Genomic DNA, 23,930 nt, shown 5'->3' with positions numbered 1-23,930 from the left:
GTGCATCAGCCCCTCTTCTTCCAACGACAGTCTGTATATGTCTGGGAACTGAGAAGACCAGTTGTTAGAGTTTTGGGAAATTAATTTTATCCCATTTGTGTCTGATACAGGATTCTAGCTGCTTAAAAGAGGCTCATTTCACGATGTGTTAATGTTTTCAAACAGTAAAAGGTCCAGACAGCAGCCATATTCAATTCAATTCATTTTTATTTGTATAGCACTTTTAACAATGAACATTGTCTCAAAGCAACTTTACACAGATAATGTGGTGATTAAAAGTGAATATGTTCTTTATAAGTAAGTTTGTCCCTGATGAGCAAGCCGGCTGTGGCAAGGAAAAACTCCCCGAGATAGCATAAGGAAGAAACCTTGAGAGGAACCAGACTCAAGAGGGAACCTATCCTCATCTGGGTTGCACCGAATGTCCATTTGTAGCAGATAAACGATGTTGCGGGGTACAGTGATGATGATCAGAAACGAAAAGTAGTCCTGAGTCAATGTAGCAGACTGTTGACATTAACTACAGTCCAATCCATCTTGAAAGCGCCCGCTTTTACTCCGGAATTTCATGGAACCACCCAAGGCGTGGATGAGAAACCGTCCCAAGCTGCACAAAGTGGCCTCCAGTTGAAGAGAACACTATTCAAAAGCAGGCCTGGACGAAGTGGGAAGATCCACGGAGGGGAGAGCGGCAGGAACTGTGGTCACTGGAACCTCAGGAGCATGTTTAACTCGACCGAGAGAGAGAGAGAGAGAGAGAAGAGGGGTGATAGGAAGAGAAGGATATGGATTATTGTGTGTCTTTATTGTTGTATGAAAGTTAATATCACTGTGCAGTTTGGACCGGCAAGACTCGATATGGCAGCATAACTAAAAGGGAGAACCAGAAGGTAACACCAACATGAAGGATCTCTGGGATAAGATGACCCACCACACCGCCGTCAACAAACCTGAGTGAACGTGTGAGAGTAAGGGGACGACAGCATACAAATATCCCAGTTCACCAAAAACTCTTTATCCATGTTCCCTCCAGATCTGCGCCTTTACCTAAAAAATAAATCTATTGATAAAAGGCTTGACTAAATAGATATGTTTTCAACCTCGACTTGAACACTGAGACTTGAGTCCCGAACACTGATTGGAAGGCTGTTCCATAACTGTGGGGTTTTATAAGAGAAAGATCTGCCCCCTGCTATAGTCTTCGTTATTTGAGGAACCAACAGATAGCCTGCACCTTTTGATCTAAGTAGGTGTGGAGGATCATACTGGTAAAGAAGTTCACTCAGATACTGCGGTGCGAGACCGTTAAGTGCTTTAAACGTCAGTAGTAGTATTTTATAATCAATGCAAGATTTGATTGGGAGCCAGCATATTTATCCCACATGGGATAAAAAAAAACAACAGTAAAATAAAAAAATATATTTAGAAAAAATAAATAGAATGTTTACAGAACCAAAATTTTGGAATAGACTTCTCTCAGTTGTTTTTTAAGCAGTTTAGTTTTTTGTGTTCTTGCACCCCTCAACATCCAACCAAGGTAAATCTTTATATAAGTTTTTATGTAATATATCATTTCATACCAGCATGTACTTTGGAAGTGCTAAAAAGTAAAATCTAACCTGATATAAAATATGTAAATTATTTTACGGCATTTGTCTCACACTGCTTTGTATCTGCATATTATAACATGCACACCATCATTAGGTAGTAATGATTTCATGAACTTTTTTAAGAATAAAATTGAAAACATCAGGCAAAAAATCCAGACGGTTAATATAAATCCAAATTATTTTACAAGTAACCCTGTAGACAGCAGTGTAATTATAACAGACAATCAATTACAAAGCTTCACTCCTATTCATGAGAATGACTTAATTTCATTAATTTCCTCATCAAAATCATCAACCTGCATTCTCGATCCCTTGCCTACAAGTTTCCTCAAACAGATAATTCCAGAGGTAATTGAACCTGTTTTAAAAATAATAAACTCTTCCATTAGCACTGGTTATGTACCTAAATCCCTCAAACTGGCAGTTATCCACCCCCCAATTAAGAAACCTAACCTTGACCCATTTCAGCTGTCCAACTACAGACCAATATCAAACCTCCCCTTTATATTTAACATTTTAGAAAAGGTTGTAGCACAGCAGTTATGCTCACATCTACTTATGAATAACATTTTTGAAATGTATCAGTCAGGATTTCGGCCTCATCATAGCTCAGAGACGGCGCTAGTTAAGGTGGTAAATGACCTGTTATTGGCCTCTGATCAGAGTTTTGTCTCTTTACTTGTTTTGCTCGACCTTAGTGCAGCTTTTGACACCATTGATCACACTATACTGCTTGCTAAACTTGAGAACGTTGTTGGAATAAGGGGAACAGCTCTCTCTTGGTTTAGGTCTTATTTGACTGATCGCTATTGAATTGTTGATGTAAATGGTGAGTTCTCCACACTCTCTGAGAGAAGTTTGGTGTTCCTCAAAGATCTGTCTTAGGCCCACTGCTTTTCTCTTTATATATGCTGCCTTTTGGTGAAATTATACATAAACATGGTATTTGCTTCCAGTGCTATGCTGATGATACACAGCTGTATATTTCAGCAAAGCCAGATGAGAGAGATCAGCTTAACAATGTTGAGAAGTGTGTAAAGGACATTAGACAGTAGATGCTTGATAACTTTCTTCTGCTCAACTCAGATAAGAAGGAAGTACTTTTACTAGGACCACATGCAGCTAGAAGCAAACTTTCCAGATTACGTAGCATCTCTGGATGGTGTTTTTGTTTCAGCCTGTACAGCTGTCAGAGACCTTGGTGTTATTTTTGACCCGAGTCTTTCCTTTGAGGCTCACATGAATAATATCACCAGGATCGCCTTCTTTCAACTTAGAAATATTTCTAAAATTAGAAATATGATGTCGTTACAGGATGCAGAAAAACTAGTTCATGCTTTTGTTACTTCTAGATTAGACTACTGTAATGCTTTACTGTCTGGGTGTGCGAGTAAGTGCATAAATAAGCTTCAGTTAGTTCAGAATGCAGTAGCAAGAGTCCTCACTAGATCTAGCAAATATGACCATCACTCCTGTTTTAATCAGTCTACACTGGGTCCCAATCAAATCTCGCATTAATTATAAAATACTACTACTGACGTATAAAGCACTTAACGGTTTTGCACCGCAGTATCTGAGTGAACTTCTGTACCAGTATGATTCTCCACGCCTACATGGATCAAAAGGTGCAGGCTATCTGTTGGTTCCTCAAATAACGAAGACTACAGCAGGGGGCAGATCTTTTTCTTATAAAGCCCCACAGTTATAGAACAGCCTTCCAATCAGTGTTCGGGACTCAGACACAGTCTCAGTGTTCAAGTCGAGGTTGAAAACACATTTATTTAGTCAAGCCTTTGATCAGTAGATTTTTTCTTAGGTAAAGGCGCAGATCTGGAGGGAACATGGATATAGAGTGTTTGGTGAACTGGGATATTTGTATGCTGTCGTCCCCTCACATTCACACGTTCACTCAGGTTTGTTGACGGTGGTGTGGTGGGTCGTCTCTTATCCCAGAGATCCCTCATGTCTGTGTTACCTTCTGGTTCTCCCTTGTAGTTATGCTGCTATAGCGAGTCTTGCCGGAGTCCAAACTGCACAGTGACATTAACTTTCTTACAACAATAAGGACACTTAATAATCCATATCCTTCTCTTCCTGTCACCCTCTTCTCTCTCTCTCTCTCTCTCTCTCTCTCTCTCTCTCTCTCTCTCTCTCTCTCTCTCTCTCTCTCTCGGTCGAGTTAAACATGATCCTGAGGCTCCAGTAACCACTGTTCCTGCCCCTCTCCCCTCAGTAGATCTTCCCACTTCGTACATTGTATATCTGCTATAAATGGACATTCGGTGCAACCCAGATGAGGATGGGTTCCCTCTTGAGTCTGGTTCCTCTCAAGGTTTCTTACTTATACCATCTCTGGTAGTTTTTCCTTGCCACAGTCGCCACCGGCTTGCTCATCAGGGACAAACTTACTTATAAAGAACATATTCACTTTTAATCACCACATTATCTGTGTAAAGCTGCTTTGAGACAATGTTCATTGTTAAAAGTGCTATACAAATAAAAATTAATTGAATTAAATTGAAACAATTTTTGACAAAAAAACCTATGAGCCTATGGGCTTATTTAAAATACATTTTAAAAAATAACATAGGGCTGTGACGATGCCACTTTTTTTTTTTTACCACTGCGGTGGTAGTGGACCAAATACCGGCGGTGTTGCGGTGGTCGGGGGGTTGTTTTGAAATAATAAAAAAACTAAAAAAAAACAAAGAAACAACACACTAAAGCCTGTAAAGCATTGAAATAAATATCAGTAAATACTGGTAACTTACATAATATAATAAAGTTGAATCCATTTAAAAAAACAAACACGCAAGCAAACAAAAAAAAAAACAGTTTTATATTTCAACACAAAGACGCGTTATAGCTCTGCGCTTTGAGAGGGATGTGGAACACGAGCAGGAAAGAGACCACCGATCTCTTTTTCTGATATCTTCATGTTGTTGTAAAAGGTACAAAGAGCTAATTTTATCTTCCACAAGGGCAAGGCATTTAGGCTACGTTTGTGCGCGGCCAGAGAAAGCCAAACTAAAATCACCGACGCGTGTGAAACGCGCTTTACAAATGAACTTGAAAAATCAATATAATTAAAATAATCAAAATAATTCAATTAAAATCCAAAATACATTTAGTCGCCTACGTGTGTCAAAATCATTTCCTAAAATATTCATAAGGAATTTATAAATTGTGCAAAATATTTTTAATAGGCCTACATTTTTTTTTAAATCTCTCTCGCCAATAGGGGGTGCTGCAGAACCCCCAGCACCCCCACTTCCTGCGGCCATGAAATGTACCATCAGTTTTTGTAGTTGGAAGCAGAGAAAATAGGCAAGTGTTAGAATGTGTGACTTTGACATGGGGATGTGTGCTTTGATGGGTGTGCCAGTATGCATTGACTAGTACTAAGACAGGATAACTGGTGATCTGTCAACATCTGTGATCATTAAGCAAAAGAGCAACTTTTTAGCTGAAAAAGCTAATACTGGCACTAAAAGAAAGGTGTAGCATGCATGTTGTATTCTCTAATGCCAATGGCCTCATTCAGCACTATGATGCAACAATGGAAATATTTCAGATATGGCTGACAGAGTTCAGGGTGACATGGCCTCTTAGATCCCAAATCTCAATCCACACAAGTAGCTGTGATTTGCTGGACATAAGAGACCCCACCTCACAACTTGGTTGGTGTACTGCTAACATATTGCTGCCAGATAACAGCACACCTTCAGGTCTTGTGGAGTCGACGTATAGACAGGCCAGAGCAGAGTTTTGCGTAATGCTGTTATCTGCTCAGTATAGTTCAGTTCAATCGCTTTTTGTTTTCAACACTTACTGAAGAGAGATTGTGTGACTTCAAGCTATGGGTGTGTTTCTGCACTGTCCACCAGAGGGAAAGTAACGAAGTGCAAATATTTAAAGTACTAAAGTACTTAAAGTACTAATAAGCAGGAAAATCTACTTAAGTCACTATTTTTCTGCCAACTTTTTTCTTTCCACTCATTAGATTATTTTTTTACACAAATATCAATATTCATTAATATTACATTTTTAAAAAAAGGGTCGTTACATTATTTTTAATCTATTTGGTGAAATGTCAAAATTTTTTCCCATTGCGGCCATTTTCAGCCCATAAGCAAGGAAGAAGGGTTTAAGAAGTATTGGGCTATCGTGGATGAGACAGAGGGAGTCAGTGATGTAAACATGACTGAGAACAGAAACATTCCTGATCACCTGTTCATCATATTTTTTCTGCTTGTGTTCTATGGTGAATGTTCAGCCTGGATACATTCATTAGTTAACAATTTTAGAAATTTGTTTTGTATTAATATATTAATTAGGGCCAAATTAACGCAAATACATTTTAACGGCACTGATTTGATTAACGCAGTGCGCATGTCTGTTTGACACTTTTTTTTAATGAATTTTTCTTTTTATTGACATCCTTTCTTTACTAAAAAAGATACACACACACACACACACACACACACACACACACACACACACACACACACACTATATATATATATATAAAATAAAATGTGTGTGTGTGTAGCACGTCAGAGCACAAACTTCTTTACATTAACTTGAGTAAACAAGTATATTTTGTAATTCAACTTTAACCAGAGTCTTTTAAAAAATGAGTATCTATTTATACTTAAGTGGAGGATGTGTGTACATTTGCCACCTTTGCTGTCCACTAACTGCACATTTACTGCACATTTACTCTACTGAGGAATATTTATTCCGGGATTCTGACTTTGAATTTGAAAGAAGGAACAGACCTGAGAGAGTTTGAGGGCACTCATAAAAACCAACTTCATGGCTGAAACATTCATTAACAATCTCTAATATTTTCCACTATTTCTCACTCTAGCTCTGTATAAATGCATGCAAATATTATACATATTAAATCTGAAACTTGCTCAAGATGGTTTAGTATTTTGTGACTCATAAGTCTGCGATTTTATATGTATCATAGTTTTAAACAGCTCTGTTCATGGTGTCTGCGTCCATGTGGGCTTGCCCTGGAAGAAACATGCCAGTAGGTGGTGTAGAGACTTTAAATTCTTACTATGTGTAAATGTTTGTTTGTGCGCGCGCGCATGTTCCTCTGTAAAGGTCTTTCCTTATGCTCTGTTTTAGTCATCTGAGTTTAACCCTGAAAGTTAAATGAATAAAATATTTAATAACAGATTTACAAATACATTTGTAAGCAGTCTATAGAGAATTGACAGATATTTAGTGATTAGAGGTATGTGTGCAGCATGGCATGTCTGTCGCTGGGCCTGCATGACTGTTTGCTCAAGCATGTGCTGCCCACTGTAAGCTCCATTGCAGATGTAACCCTATTCTGAGGTAAATTGGTGCATAAACAAGCAAGACCGCTCCAACACATGATGGTGAGTTAGCGGGATTATCTTTGGTAATTCATAGAAATTACAGTGTGTGATTTGGTGCCTCCAATTAAGAAAACTATACATAAACTTGTTGTGAGTATGCAGTAGGGTATATTAATAGGAATAGAGTTGATTCAGAAGATAATTATGGGCTTGTTTCTCATTTGGTGATGCACACACCAATAGTCATGGATGGATGAAATATACATTTATAAAACACAGTCCAACTACTTATTCACTCCAATTTGTTGCAGTGAAAAATGTCCAACTGAGATGTTTTGACCTCGATCAGGAACAAAAAAAACAAAAAACGAAAAAAAATAAACCCACTTCAGCATTGATAGGAGCAAAGAGTCACACCCCCAAAGATGGCCGAATTATAGCTAAACATCTGACGCACATAGACTTGTCTTTTCTCTGTTTTTAGCAGATTACCTCTTCCTCTATGGCAGTGAACCATATGAAATTCCCCCCAATGCAGTGTGAGACTTTTTGGTCTCCTTGACTTTGATACTAGGGAATCATTTTATTCCTCTCTGTAAGCTTGCAGTGAGCCAAGAGAGACCAAAGATCTTTGTGGGGACAACATTTAGACGTTCAGGGTTTTTTCTCAGTTTTGGTGCTTTCTTAAGGTACAATTTGCAGATAATAATATCATATCTATTCAAAAGACGGCCAAAAATGTGAAGCTCTTTTATCTAACATTTATGATGAGACATAGCACTGCAAAAAAAAAAAAAAAAGATATAATTGATATTTTTTGTTAAGCAGAAAAAAGTCTGATATATTGGTGTACTACTGGAATCATCATACCATTAGCACCCATATCAATTCAGCATAAATCATTTAAAAACATGCATATATTGGCTGCTGTTCATGTAAAAAAAAAAAACACTTAATGGTCAAAGAACTGTATATATCCTGACCTACCTTAAGAATAAAAAATGGTGATGTAAAGGTTTAACAGCATTTAGCCTTTTAACTTTCATATGTAAAAGTTGTACTCTTGTAACTAAGACTCACAGGCCAGCAATATATCTTAACAAATGTATTTTATAAAAAATTTTAAAATGTATTTTAAACAAATTTCTATTTGTTCTAAGTGGGTTTTTTTTTTTGTTGTTGTTGTTGCATAGTTTTCTCTTCTGCTATGCAAATTAATTAGCTTGGTTTTGCTTTGGTTTGCATGACATATAATATATATATATATATTAGGGGTGTAATGCTGAAATAAGTGGTACAGTTAAGTAGAACATATCCTTAGAAAATTTAATATTAAATGTAAAACACACACTTACATACACATCTGGATTACCAAAATGGGTGAAAATTGAAATTTTCAATTCATTTTATTTTATGTAATCAAATTAATTTGTGACAATTTATTTGAAAAGTGTATTGCATTCATTCGATTTATTCAATTTTATTTTTTATTAAATATTTCATATATTTAACCAATCAGGCATTTTATTTAAAATTGTTTTAAAAATGTAACCTAATCAAATATTATTCAAAAATAATAATAATAAATTGCATTAAAAAAAAGACAAGCAATTTTTGCATTTCTTCCCCCTAATTGTACGGAAATTTAACTGCACCTTGACTTGAAAACCGAGGTATGTACGGAACCATGAATTTTGTGTATCATTACACCCTATATATATATATATATATAAAGTGAGGAAAATAAGTATTTGAACACCCTGCTATTTTGCAAGTTCTCCCACTTAGAAATCATGGAGGGGTCTGAAATTGTCATCGTAGGTGCATGTCCACTGTGAGAGACATAATCTAAAAAAAAAAAATCCAGAAATCACAATGTATGATTTTGTAACTATTTATTTGTATGATACAGCTGCAAATAAGTATTTGAACACCTGAGAAAGTCAATGTTAATATTTGGTACAGTAGCCTTTGTTTGCAATTACAGAGGTCAAACGTTTCCTGTAGTTTTTCACCAGGTTTGCACACACTGCAGGAGAGATTTTGGCCCACTCCTCCACACAGATCTTCTCTAGATCAGTCAGGTTTCTGGCCTGTCGCTGAGAAACACAGAGTTTGAGCTCCCTCCAAAGATTCTCTATTGGATTTAGGTCTGGAGATTGGCTAGGCCACGCCAGAACCTTGATATGCTTCTTACAGAGTCACTCCTTGGTTATCCTGGCTGTGTGCTTCGTGTCATTGTCATGTTGGAAGACCCAGCCTCGACCCATCTTCAATGCTCTAACTGAGGGAATGAGGTTGTTCCCCAAAATCTCCCAATACATGGCCCCGGTCATCCTCTCCTTAATACAGTGCAGTCGCCCTGTCCCATGTGCAGAAAAACACCCCCAAAGCATGATGCTACCACCCCCATGCTTCACAGTAGGGATGGTGTTCTTGGGATGGTACTCATCATTCTGATTCCTCCAAACACATTTAGTGGAATTATGACCCAAAAGTTCTATTATGGTCTCATCTGACCACATGACTTTCTCCCATGACTCCTCTGGTTTATCCAAATGGTCATTGGCAAACTTAAGACGTGCCTGGACATGTGCTGGTTTAAGCAGGGGAACCTTCCGTACCATGCATGATTTCAAACCATGACGTCTTAGTGTATTACCAACAGTAACCTTGGAAACGGTGGTCCCAGCTCTTTTCAGGTCATTGACCAGCTCCTCCTGTGTAGTTCTGGGCTGATTTCTCACCTTCCTTAGGATCATTGAGACCCCACGCGGTGAGATCTTGCATAGAGCCCCAGTCTAAGGGAGATTGGCAGTCATGTTTAGCTTCTTCCATGTTCTAATGATTTGCTCCAACAGTGGACCTTTTTTCACCAAGCTGCTTGGCAATTTCCCTGTAGCCCTTTCCAGCCTTGTGGAGGTGTACAATTTTGTCTCTAGTGTCTTTGGACAGCTCTTTGGTCTTGGCCATGTTAGTAGTTGGATTCTTACTGATTGTATGGGGTGGACAGGTGTCTTTATGCAGCTAACAACCTCAAACAGGTGCATCTAATTTAGGATAATAAATGTAGTGGAGGTGGACATTTTAAAGGCAGACTAACAGGTCTTTGAGGGTCAGAATTCTAGCTGATAGACAGGTGTTCAAATACTTATTTGCAGCTGTATCATACAAATAAATAGTTTAAAAATCATACATTGTGATTTCTGTTTTTTTTCTTTTTAGATTATGTCTCTCACAGTGGACATGCACCTACGATGACAATTTCAGACCCCTCCATGATTTCTAAGTGGGAGAACTTGCAAAATAGCAGGGTGTTCAAATACTTATTTTCCTCACTGTATATATATATATATATATATATTTAATATATTCCTTTTTTAAACCATTTATATGTTTCAGTACTTTATATATACACTTTTCAGGATTTGAGAATATTCTACATTTGAGAATGCATCCATCATATGCAGGTTCTACAGGGCTAATCAAAGATTGGTCCACCTGATAAGATTTATGAATGTTTTACAGGGCTCTAGTGTTGGACCTGAGGCCTGGGCAGATTGAGGTAATGGGACTTGCTATTGTTCATAAATTAGGTTGTTGAAGAGTTCCCCCATAGCTTGGCACAAGTGTCCCACCACTAAAAGCAAGATGAGAATCATTTTCCATAAAGGAAACTAAATTTCTGTAAACTGTATTGAATATTCTTAGTTTGTGCTACATGCAACACAATATTGTAAGTTCTAAAGAATGTTATCATTACATCTGCAGTCTGTGCTTTGGCAGCATGAGGTTTTGTCTGGTGAGATACTATATAAGCTTCAATGGCAAGCATGTGGCCCAACCAGATCTTTGCTCATAATTTATTCGGTCAAACACAATATATGTACTGTATAGGTTATAAACATTTTTATTTGCAATCACTACTATGTCTGAAGTTGAAAAGAAATGTCAGTGTGGATGTCAGTGTCAGACTGATAACAACTATTTTCATCTATATATTTTAAGATAATTCACATTGGGCTAGCCCACCGAACAAGAAGAAAAAGTGATCAAGGTTGATAAATAGAATTGTGCCGTTTTCCCCAAATTATATTTTGTGATTCCTAAAACCTTTATTAATACTGAAGCCACTGTAACTGATCTTTTTAACATTCATCACTTAACCACAAGAAATACCACTCTCCTTAATCCCACTGCCTTATTTAACCTCTACAAAGACATGTACACCATGGTATTATGTAGCATCATGATCCAGAAAAGGACCATGTGGGTATATGTGAGATATGCATTGATGAAGGCTACACATCAGATTCCAGACCAGGAAACTCTGCCCTGTTTTCCATGGGGTTAAAGTATAGAATCATTTCAGTGTGGAACAGTTGGTTAAGTTAAAAGTCTAGAGCCACTTCAGTAGTGACATTCAAGCAAACAATAGTCACAGGCAAACATGAACACACACACATCAGCATATATTGAAACACTACAAGAAGAAAAGTTACACAAAAACATACATATTAAAAATTTAAGAATTTCCAAAAGCCAAAGTGTGAAATAAAAAAAAGTGTGATACAATATGTACTTCTTTCTTTCTTTCTTTCTTTCTTTCGTTCTTTCTTTCTTTCTTTCTTTCTTTCTTTCTTTATTTACGTATGGAAATATTTAAGTAAGAGGAAAAATTAGTTACTGTGGCTGTTTTGCAGCATGCAGGCTCTGCTGTTTTTATAAATTCCTAACACATCCCACACACACCACACCTGCCTGACTAGGCTACCATGTGGGTGCATTGTGAGTAACTTTCTGCTCAGGTGCTGCTTCTTTCACCTTCTTTGAAAAAAGAAAAAAGCTTAGAAGCAGGACAAAAATACATACTAGACAATTCTGACTTTTGAATCAGTCATTCTTTAATAATAAAATAATGAATCTGTGGCAGTAGCCACAGATCTTGGGTTACATATGCACTAATTATAATTTCTTAAATAGCCTGATAATTCTCACTACAGATAATCAGTGTTGATTTTGAAAAAGTAAATTAGTATAATAATAATAATTATAATAATAATAATAATTTATTATATTATATTAGTATTTATTATATTATTATAAAAACTATTATTACATTTTATAGTTTTAAGATAACCTTTGAAAATATGAGGTGATAAGGACTATTTTTATCCATTATTTTGTTTGGAATCTACACGGCTTCTGTATCCTTCTTCTGACTGTTTAAAAGTTAAGTGTTGAAACGTTAAGTACATTTAAAAAGATAAAACAAATAAACTTCTGACACAAGGCTGTCACCGGGAAACAGCGGGGAAACATTTGGGAACATTCGGCATTTAAGAGCTTTTTCTTTTCACCATTTTTTCATCATTATCTATTTACAAACATAAACGTAAAAAAAAAAATATTTATTTAATTGAAGTGTGTTTGACTTTGTTACTGACCTGCTGCACGTCGCACAGTCAATGCGTAGTTTTTGTTTAAATAGGGAATTTTAATACAGTTCTACAACAAACAAACATAAAAGACCTAGAAATAACATACAGTTTTGTCATATTTGGAGTATGCATCTATATACTTAGAAAATATTTGATTTGTTGTAATATTTTTTCTTCTTTAGTAATGCAGTTTATACAGAGCGGGCGCCAGACCATAACTAACAGAGGGGCAAGCGGCTTCCAACGAGGGGGCACACAATCAACAACAATAACTTAAAAAACAAGGAATAAAACAACCAGTACAGTGCAAGCGCACACTCCTACAACTGGTGCAGACTGTCAGCTTATTTACCGTAAAGTGAACAAAAAAAAAATCACAATCAGTTTTACCACAACAAAAACAAAACAAATTTGACAATTATATGCTGTGATAACGTTTTAATAGCCACAAATCATATTTAAGATTACGTAAATTAAATAAACGCATAACTCACCTTTTTAAAAAGCTGAACATTTAAAAATTCCGCCTGGACTCCATTAGCTTTAATCTCCGAGTTTGAGCCAACAGGTGTTTGCGTGATGTCAGATAGAGTAGGCGGTGCAGGCTGGGAAGGCAGAGTGCTAACACGATCGAAATCTGAAGAAGGCCTTGCAAAAGCAAAACCGACTAGCCATTTTCTAATATCCATATTTTACGCTATCCATAAAATGCTGTGGTTAAAAACCCCACGTTGCTAGCATCAAAGCTTTACTCCGCGTACACATCAATATGCTAAAGACATAATGACGCATGAGACGCCGCAACGAAACCAATTAGATAAACAGGTTTATTTTATTAATAATAATAATAATAATAATAATAATAATAATAATAATAATAATAAAACACATCAACTGTAGTTTCTCATTTTTATTACATTAAAAATCATAACGTTCAATGTTTACTGTATTTGAATTATTCTTGATTATATTAAATGAATTAAAACTGTGTAGGGGGCACAATAACCTTGTTGAGGGACACGGCCCGCGAATGACCCCCACCTTGGCCCCGGCCCTGAGTTTATATTGTTAGATACATTTGAGTAAAATGTGGACAGTTTGCAAAATTATTGGTACAACAGTTTGTTCCGGTCCATTACTTTACCACTGCAACACCCCTGCGCGTGCGGTACTGCTTTCTGAACATTTCGGTTCAGGCGTCAGGGTAAAATGCTGAGTGCAGTCCAGAAGAAATGAATAAAGTACGTAAGGTCCCCTTAAGTTAAGGCTTATGCGTTTGCCTCAGATTGTTACTCAATTGTTTTTACTGTATTAAAAAAGGACAAACAAAACACATTTCAATTTAACACCTGAAAAATACAGGATCAGACCATGTGCCCCGCTATGGAGTGATATAGTAATATACTATTGTCTTTATAAAAATTTATAACTTGGCAGTCAACGATCTCGTGCTGTCACCGTCCCTTCCTGGTATAATTTGTTTGTTGTTTTTTTTTTATTTGTGTAAAAATGTAAATGTAGCGCGCACAACGGATTCGTATTTATGATTTATTCTTAAAAAGTATAACTGTGGATTAAAGCGGGCAAAATGTATATTGTTCATGTATAATAATAATAATAATAATAATAATAATTATGATGATGATGATGATGATGATACACTCAGTGAAACGCGTACTTGTTCTGGAAAGACTCCGATATTTATGGGTTTATTGTGGGCAAACAGTTATTATTATTATTATTATTATTATTATTATTATTATTATTATTATTATTATTATTATTATTTTACATTTTATCACAATAAGTTCAGGATAACTGCGTCATGTGAGAGAAATTGAAAAGTAAAAACTAAATATGGTTCCCAGGTGGTTTTAGACATTAACATTAATTATCAATAGTAATAATAATAATAATAATAATAATAATAATAATAATAATAATAATAATAATAATAATAATAATAACTGTTTGCCCACAATAAACCCATAAATATCGGAGTCTTTCCAGAACAAGTACGCGTTTCACTGAGTGTATCATCATCATCATCATCATCATCATCATCATAACAACACCACAAACAACAACAAGGTGAATAAGATTAAAACTATTTTCCAATAATGACTTATTCAGTCCACACGGAGAGTAAACGCAACATTGTGGCTTTAATTCTGGCCATTCTACAGATTGGTTGAGATGATTTTTTTGCACGTTAAATATTCGACCACACGTGTCATTTCAGAAGAGTGGCTATTATAGAAGAACATCTGCTAAAATGTTTAACCGGTTTTCATGTCACTTTTATTTAACTGAATTTGACACTTAAGGCTTGATGAATATTAATAAAATAAAAAATACATTGTAATTTTTTTTAAGACCATTGTGATTCATTATTCAGCAGAGATAACCACAGCATCCAAACCTCAACACACTGGTGAGACTCCCGTGTTTGGTTCCACTTCAGTTTTATTTGCACTTGCACTCGCCCACACCCAGGCAATTCACTTTTTAGCCCTTGGCAAATATAAAAAAAACATCTTTATTAATATAAGTCTCGGGTAGTTGGTATAAATAGAGCTATATATCTATCCGGGTGTGCAATGCGGAGTGTTTTCCCTCGTGCTCCCAGTACGGGCAGTGCATCATGGGCAACTCTGTGGGCTGCCGCGAGCACGCAAACTGAAGCCCGGTGCCGTTTACAGTGGAAACTGGAGGAGACGCCGCCGGACTGAGCTGCTGATGGTGCTGGTGTGTGTGATGGTGACTCATGCCACTGTAGGAATTGACTATGGCCGGCAGTGTCATTGTTTGCATACGGGAGTAGGGGTTATACGAGGAGTGCGCCGTCAAGCCTTTGACGTTCACCGGACTCACGTTCCCGCTCGCCATTTGGCACGACGTGTAGGACATGGGCGCAGGAGGTTGCGCCAGAGACCATGAGTTATTCATTAACCCAGGTTGTAAATACTTAGGAGGAGAGAGGTATCCGTAACTGTCCCCACCGAAAATAGATTTACCGGCTTGGAAGTGTGACGTTGGCGGTCTGAACGGCCTCTTCATGCGCCGCCGTCGTCGGTAGTTTCCCTTTTCAAACATGTCCTCACACGCAGGGTCCAGGGTCCAGTAGTTTCCTTTCCTTTCTCCACCGCCCTCCCGGGGAACCTTGATGAAGCACTCATTCAGTGACAGGTTGTGTCGGATGCTGTTCTGCCAGCCTTTCTTATTCTTCTCGTAGAAAGGAAATTTACTGATGATGTACTGGTAAATACCTGAAAGTGTCAGTCTCTTCTCCGAGCTGTCGCGTATGGCCATGGCAATCAGCGCCACGTAAGAGTAAGGCGGCTTCTGAGTGGCGTCCGCTTTCTCTGCACTTTTCACCGCCACACTTTCAATCTTAATTTGTTCTTTTTCTGCTTTGCTGGCTGTGTCCATCAGGCCCGCGGTGCTCTCCTCCAGGCCCAGGTAGGCAGCCATCATCAACTTGCACACCCCAAAATAAATCCAGCAAATGTTTATAATTAATATGCAAAAATATGAATGAATCGACACACAAACGCAGTGCCTCTGAAGTGACCGGTAACCGCTTCGTCTTTGAGTCAGAGTTAAATGTTTTACAACCTCAAGTTTCTCCTGAAACAGATAATAACTCGGGAGAAGGAGGGCAGAATGCAGTTTGGCTTATCGTGTAAACCCGGCCCCCCTCCACACACACACACACACACACACACACACACACACACACACACACACACACACACACACACACACACACACATACACACAAACGGAACAGTCATGCTAAATTATAACGGTTAATTAACAATTACTGCTTGGTAACGTCAGGAAATATTTGTTTTTGCAAATATTTATCTGTTATACAAAAATGGCAACAACACAGTTTTCTGTTTTACATTAAATAATAAACAGGATTATTATTAGTATTAATAATAATAATTTTTTAATCGATTAATCATAAGTATTATTAGAATTAATACAATTAATTACAATTAATTCAGCTTAATTTGTTTTGCGCTTTGAACAATGAGTTTTACCACATTGTCCCAAAGCAGTTTTACAGAGATTAAGAGGATTTGGAAGTTGGAGTGTATAAGCTAGTGCCTATAAATTTGTCCCTTATAAGTTTATCCCATATTATTATTATTATTATTATTATTATTATTATAAGGTTTTTCCTGAAAATGGGGGGAGTAGTGAGGACGGAGGACATTTCTTGTTGACAGTAACAACGCTATGTGTACTCAACCTCCTTATTTTCAGACACTGGGTATAAGCAAAGCACAGGAAGAAATATAAAAGGGGTGTGTGTGTGTGTGGGGGGGTGTGTGTGTGTGTGTGTGTGTGTGTGTGTGTGTGTGTGTGTGTGTGTGTGTGTGTGTGTGTGTGTGTGTGTGTGTGTGTGAGAGAGAGAGAGAGAGAGAGAGAGAGAGAGAGAGAGAGAGAGAGAGAGAGAGAGAGAGAGAGAGAGAGAGAAGGATAGCATTCTAGTTTCTTAATATTGTACAATCTGGAATATGGCTTAATTTCTACCAACCCAAATTGGTAATTACTGAACAGAATATATTCTAACAGTAAAATGGGTTGTTAATTTAACTCATTTAAAGCATGCATGCTCGGATTTAGGTTGGAATTCATCCTATAGCTGGTTCTGATCTTTCAACCAAAAAAAATATATAACAATAGCAACAACAAACAACAACAACAATAATAATAATAACATTAATTGATAATAACAAAATTGATAATAGCAACAAGACCAACACTAGTTTGACTACCACTACTACTACTACTAATACTACTAATAATAATAAATGATGATGACGATTATTTATTATATTTCCTACAGTAATATTTAGACATAATTGGATATCAAATAATGCAAATCATTTTTACTTCATAAAAAAATGTATTTACAAAAGATTACAAAAATAATATTTATAATAATTGAAACATGAATATTAACAAAATGAAATGTATGTTAACAAGCTTTGGAATTAATAAAGTACAGTTATGGCAAACATGTTGTCCTTTTGTTGAAGGTGGAAACAACTTTCTCAGTTGTAGGATACAAAATAGTAATCATCATCATGTATTACTATTATAACTGTGATTTGCATCAGTGCCATATAATTGATGCCCTGAAAACCTTTATAAAAGATAACATATTACTTTTTTTTTTATTGAAATCATGAGCTTACCTGTGAAAGTATAAGCTGTTTTAGCCCTATAAAAATTAATAGAAAAGAATTGATTTATAAAAGGAAAAAAAAATACTATTAAAGTGCAAATTCAGCTTTAGGTTAATTAAGATAAGGTTCAGAATAAGTATAAATGTAATGGAGTTATGGAGATATGATTGCAACCTGAGCCAATCCCTTTCGGTTAGCATGTTAATGAGCTGGCCAGAATAGTAAAGATTATGAATAACAATTAAAGTTTATTTAATCATATTAAATGTGAATATTTGTAATTATTTGTAAAGACATCCTCAGAATTATAAAAAAAAAAGAAAAGAAAAAAATTTTAACTTTAGCGTATTTTTCACCAACTTCCCCAATTGGATGGAGATCATTGTTGGACAGGAATTTTCAGCTCATTTCAAAAATTGTCAGTAGGTTTTTACCAAAAAACAAAGCTTCTTTTTTATTAACCAAAAAATATGTTTGTATTTTGTTCTGTTCTTTGTCTCATTGTCCTGTTGGTATTTATATTTCACCCTAAATGCACATGTCTTAGCTGGAATATGTTCCTAGATAGACCTGAAAAGGTTCTCCCCAACAAGCAACACTAAATCATGATGCTACCACCACCACACATAATTATAAGAATAGTGTTGGGCTGCATCTGGTTTGTGTGAAAAGTGTGAAAAACACTTTTGCTTTAGATCAAGAGTGTTAAAATTTGTCTCGGAGCACAAAATCTTTACCAAAAGCGGTTGGATTGTCTATCATTGACTTTTGCAGTGGCATCTGATCTGTTAAGAGATGATGATATTGTAATCAACAGTAAATTATCATTGTTCTGTAGGTGTAGATGTATGGCTCTACCTCGGTGTGCAGTGTTTGTGCTCCAAGTAAGGGGACATTTAATTTAATTTAATTTAAAAGTAGGCAATTTAAGCTTTCTATTCATATATTTATAATGTCTGTGTGGCAAGTATTTAGTGGGATTTTGGTTGTTTTATGTATCTGTCTGTGAAAAAAGATGACCGAGAGCGCACCCTGTCTGTTCTCTTTACAAAAGCACAGCGTTTTGTTATGAATGTATAAAAGTAAAAACTTTAAAGATTTGAATGATGTATTGCTCTTATCTGTACGATAAAAAAAGACAGAGTAAACTAAGTTCGTTTCAGCTTTTTGAGGAAAAAAATGGCACAAAACTTGGTGGCGCGTTTGTCGACCCCAAGAGGGTTAATTGTGTGCATCATGGTGGATATAGAACACGAGCAGAAAAAAGATGGTGATCAGGAATGCGTACGTCTGTGGTGTGTGAGCCAGGAAATAATACACCAGTGGTAGATTAAAAAAGCCATGCAATGGCATGGGTTGATTGGCTGAAAATAGTGGGCAATGAGAAGAAAAATAATGGCCAAAATATTTTACCAAAATGAATAAAACTAAAGTAATGAGTCTGGTTTGAAAAAGTAAGAAGTAGAAAGAACAGATATTTGTGTAAAAATGTAATGAGTAAAAGTGAAAAGTTGTCCGAAAAATAAATAGTGTAGCAACGTACTGATACCAGAAAAATCTACCTAAACACATTAACGAAGTATTTGTTCTTTGTTACTTTCCACCTATGCATGTTTTCTGTAAAAAGGAAATAAGCACCTGTGATTGCAACATCACACTTAAGTATATTACAATGTGAGTTTTATTTCCAGTGGGATATGTTCTGGAGAAATATCTCTCTTATTGTTAGAGGAAAATTATAGTTTTTGCACGCTTGCTAACAATTAAGGAGAACTACTGTAATTCTATTTAACAAGGCAATCAGTTTAAATATTCCTGCTAAGTTGTATAATGAATATTTTGTTGTTTATATCTATTTTTATATGTTTTATATTAAATTCCATTCCATTTTATATTAACATTAAATTAGGTGAATTGGTAATTTAAAATGTTAGTCTTGGTACACTTCAGAAGTTACACAGTCTATACAAAATTCTTGTTAGAGCACAGTATTATGGCAATGAAGCATTTTCAGATTTGTCAGATTTGCTTCTGCAACATCCCTGGGTAGAACATAAATTGACAGAGTGAGAATTCTCACAAATCAGACAAAAGGGCAAAGGATATGGCTAAAAAGAGTGCCTTCTGTTTTCAAAATTAATTTTTAGCTTCTAAAAGTCTAGTCTGCCTTTTTGTTTTCTAATGCTTTATAGTAGCGTGCACATATTACATGTATACATATCAGATCTTAAACTCTATTACCACAATAGCTAGCTGTAAACATTAAAATGCAATCTTGATATAAAGACAAGCACAAAATAAGTGCATTAAATTCATACTAGACTATACCACATCTAGAATGCTTTAATCTAGACCCAAACATCACATCTTTGTCACACTTAGTTGGTGGAGATTTCTAGATCAATAGATAGAACTGCAAAACACTCTAGATAGCTCTCTAATTACACAGAAACTACAGCAATGAAGTCGTCAATTAGTCTTCATTTATGTAATTTAACATTCAACCTGCACCAAGTGCACAAAATTCTTACACTGAACATCTAAATAGTGTTTGAAAAATTACAATTCATGTAATCATGGCGGTTTTCCAAATATCAATTCATGAGACTTAAGATGTGATTGTATGACTGATATTATATTAATATGATATAAATATTAATATGCTATATGTTCTATGTACTTTAAATGTTGAAAGCACAGCTAAGATGAGACATCCAAGGAATAGTCAGTAAAGATCAACAATAATCACTGGCGCCTGCTTAGTTTACTTAAATTATTCTTCAACCTAAACATCAAATTTGCATCAGTGCAAACTTGAGACAGATAGGAATATTAGGGAAATGAAATCAAAGTCTATGAAATTATTTAAGAATTTATAAAATGTCAAACAAGCAGACAGGTTAAAAAACAAAGAAGTCTGTGTTACTAGTTTGCAGCTGTAATGAATTCTGAAAGACAGAAATTCTGATCCTCTCGCACTTCCTGCCCCCAGACTGAGGCACGAGGATGTTTATGATTGCTCACACGGTAGGAATGTGAGGACTAGTTCACTGGATCAGGAACAGACCTGAGCAACAGGCGCACACACAAAATATTTTTTTATATTACTATCCTTGGGAAAACTTACAACATCCTCCTCAGGTTCTATCTACTGTAGCATATAAGTGGTTGTTCGGGGCACCTATGAAAAACATAAAACAGTTTTGTCTTTCAGAAAAGATTTTAAGTAGCATCTCTTTGGAAATATAGAACCATTAATGTATTCCCTACCCCCTGGTAAAAATCTATTTTCTCACTTTAAATATGTTAAAATAATACTATGAGTTTTTATAATTTTACATAAGAAAAAGCAGTGTAATCAGTAAGACTTACATGCAAGTTAATATCTTGCATTGCAGTGGATCCTGTTGTCTGATCTGAGTATACAAAGGACAGAGATTTAAAGGTGTAAAAGAAGCAATAGCACCAAAAGAAAGGATTAAATAGCAATCCCATTATCCCTGTTGTGTCAAGTGTAGGTCCACAAACAATACGCACACACACACACACACACACACACACACACACACACACACACACACACACACACACACACACACACACACACGCCTATGTATTTACTTATGTTAATGTAGTTAGTTATTTAGTTTGAGCCTTATTTTACAATAATTCTTCATATACTTCTTTAATTAAATTTAAATATTATCTTTTTGACCTCTTTACGGACACAGAGATCACCTAACCATCTGTCAGTAGCCAGTAACATGTACTCACTCGGGCATATCTCATTGCATGTATAAGTCATGTACAGTATGTCTATATGTTAATCACTGTTTCTGTGTGTGTGTTGGGGTGGAGAGGCCAGGCTGGGAGGGGGTGTTCACCTGACCCCCTCATGCCCCGTGGTTGCTAAGTGACAAGAGATCATTCTTAGCACACTATTTGTTCCATGTTACAAAGGCCTAAACCACATGTGGGTGGCAGTGAATTCTGGGAGATCATATCACATCATGTTGCCATGACAAGTAGAAAGTCAATAATGGCACTTTGTGCCACACAGCTGTTCCTCTTTCCATTTTTCCTCTTTCTCGTTCCCTTAATCTCTATCATCATCTTTCACTGAACCTTGACATGGTTTTCATTTACTTCATAATTCATTATTACTTTCTATGTGGATACAAAAAAACTAAGCTAAAAATATTAAGACTTTAAATATATTAAATGGGTACTTAAAATAGCTCTAGGTGGCAAACAAGGCAAATGTTCAGGTGGAAGCTATGATATTTGTAACAAAAATTGTATGTGTTTAAATCAGACATCCAGGTAAACTTTATATATATGCAAACTATATATACATTTAGTGGCCAACACAATGCACAATGTAGTTTGCTTTGGGCAGTGAATATGCAGTCCTCCTGTTTCTTCAACATTCTATAATCTTTTTTTTTTTTTTTTTAGTTTAATAAAATAATGTTTTGCTGTTTGCATGTTTAATGTTTGACAAGTAGTTTCTTCTTCTAATTGCCTAATTATTGGTGCCAACTAGCTGAACTAAAAGTATGGTCTCAAACAGTATATTCTAGTTTATGTTTTTTGACTCAGACTTGCTTTCATTTACTTTGATCTTGGTTAATATTAAGACTCAGACCTGAGCTGGTTTTGCCTAGTCCTGTTGGTTATCAGTCCTTTCTCTTACCATGCACAAATGCCTCATATGTTGTACCATGTTTTATATAATTAGACTGAATAAATAAATAGACTGGTTTTAGGGCTGTGTCTAGAAGTGATGTCCTCAGTGTTCTCATTTGGTGATAATAAATCATGTGTTCAGATTTTGTTTAAAAGTATTTTCTCTGTCATATTGTGAAATGTTGTGCTGTTTGCATTGTTTAAAGAAAGGTACATTTAATAATAAAAACATTTCTATATCTCAGTTGCTTAATATTACTAACCATCAATAACTGACACAAATGACTCTCAAACCCAGAAAAATAAAACTTTGTGTGTAAAAGGAATGACAGGTCAGTAGTGTTCTCCAACCAACCAACATGGTTTAAACAAAGCAATAAGTGAGAACCCAGGATTATCCCTGTCTTGGCTGAGTGTATCACTATTGCCTCATTCCACCAGGGAGCATAGGAGGAATTTCTTCAAAGGTTATCTATTGGTGTCTTAATAGACATGAGTAGTACTCAAATTTTAAATAAACTATTTTGTAATGAAACTAGCCATATCTTATTTGTTGTTAAAACGTGTGTATGTTTCTTTTAATGGCTTTCATTTAATGTTTGTCCAAAGTTTCAAACAGACTAGTGTGCCAATACTTTAATCCTTACAGGGGTTTGAGTGCAATTCTTTAGCAAATACTGTTAAATAAACACACTCGCTGCACTTGCTTTTCATGAGCAAGCTCGGGTAGGAAAATATGGTTGGGGTACTGCAGGATCATCTTTGCGATAACCACAAATTCCAGAGCATGCAACAGCAAACACCATGCAGCAAAATTATCTTAGATCCTTACTTCCTCACAAAAACACAGAAAAGCATGCCTCAGTGGACCTCAGATGTAAGTGTTCACAGTGCTGTTTGATTATTTTTATCTGTCACAGGATGCAGCCTTCTAATAATAAACCCACAAGATCAGAGTGATGACAGATTCCAATTAGGCTGAAAAAATTGGTGGAGAAGGATGACTAGGGCTGAGCTCCAAAGATTATCTGCTTTGAGTAATGAGGATAATACTGGGTTTAAAAAAGGAATTACATAAAATTGAAATCTCTCTCTCTCTCTCTCACACACACACACACACACACACACACACACACACACACACACACACACACACACACACACACACACACACACACTAAACTAACTCCTGCACCTTAAACGGTCTTTTACACACACATTATTGCATCTCAAGGGGTCTGTAGAGACATTAAAACAGACAACTGGAAGATACCTTTCAACACAGTATGTATATATGCATTTGAAACAGTAGTACTAGTTATATAATGTCTAGTTATGGACAAGATAAAACAAAAAAGGATAAATAAAATCAACGTTTTTTCCACTCTTCTTCTCCAGTGCTTATTCAGATGTAGGCATAAGGGATAAGCTATAAGCTAATAGAGACAAGTTTAAAATATTTAAGGTGTTATAGGATGGTTAATAAAACAAAAAATATAATACTAAAATGCTAAAATATGTCACATCAAACAATTATAATTGCAATATACACTGGCGATCAAAATTAGAGAACAATATATAATATATATTTAAACAATTAACCAATTCTGAAATAATGTCATCTTCACTGCTCAACAGTTGAAG

At 35.9% G+C, this 23,930-nt stretch overlaps 1 protein-coding gene and 1 long non-coding RNA gene across 2 annotated transcripts in view; one reads left to right on the top strand and one right to left on the bottom strand.

The window, feature by feature from the left end:
• The window catches only part of LOC310717781, a 296,978-nt gene that overhangs the window by 264,289 nt on the left and 8,759 nt on the right, over positions 1-23,930 (top strand). The window lies entirely within an intron of this gene.
• On the bottom strand, positions 14,189-16,049 carry foxl2a (forkhead box L2a). Its single transcript, XM_083524711.1, has one exon. The coding sequence runs from the start codon at positions 15,865-15,867 to the stop codon at positions 14,968-14,970; it is 900 nt and encodes a 299-aa protein (XP_083380837.1). The 5' UTR covers positions 15,868-16,049; the 3' UTR covers positions 14,189-14,967.

Source organism: Silurus aristotelis, assembly GCF_946808225.1.
Source record: "Silurus aristotelis genome assembly, chromosome: 22".
NCBI classification, from domain to species: domain Eukaryota; kingdom Metazoa; phylum Chordata; class Actinopteri; order Siluriformes; family Siluridae; genus Silurus; species Silurus aristotelis.
This window is presented reverse-complemented; position numbering and strand designations above follow the sequence as displayed.

Excerpts from the sequence above, each read along its gene's own strand:
- foxl2a (XM_083524711.1), bottom strand. The coding sequence starts at position 15,867 with ATGATGGCTGCCTACCTGGGCCTGGAGGAGAGCACCGCGGGCCTGATG.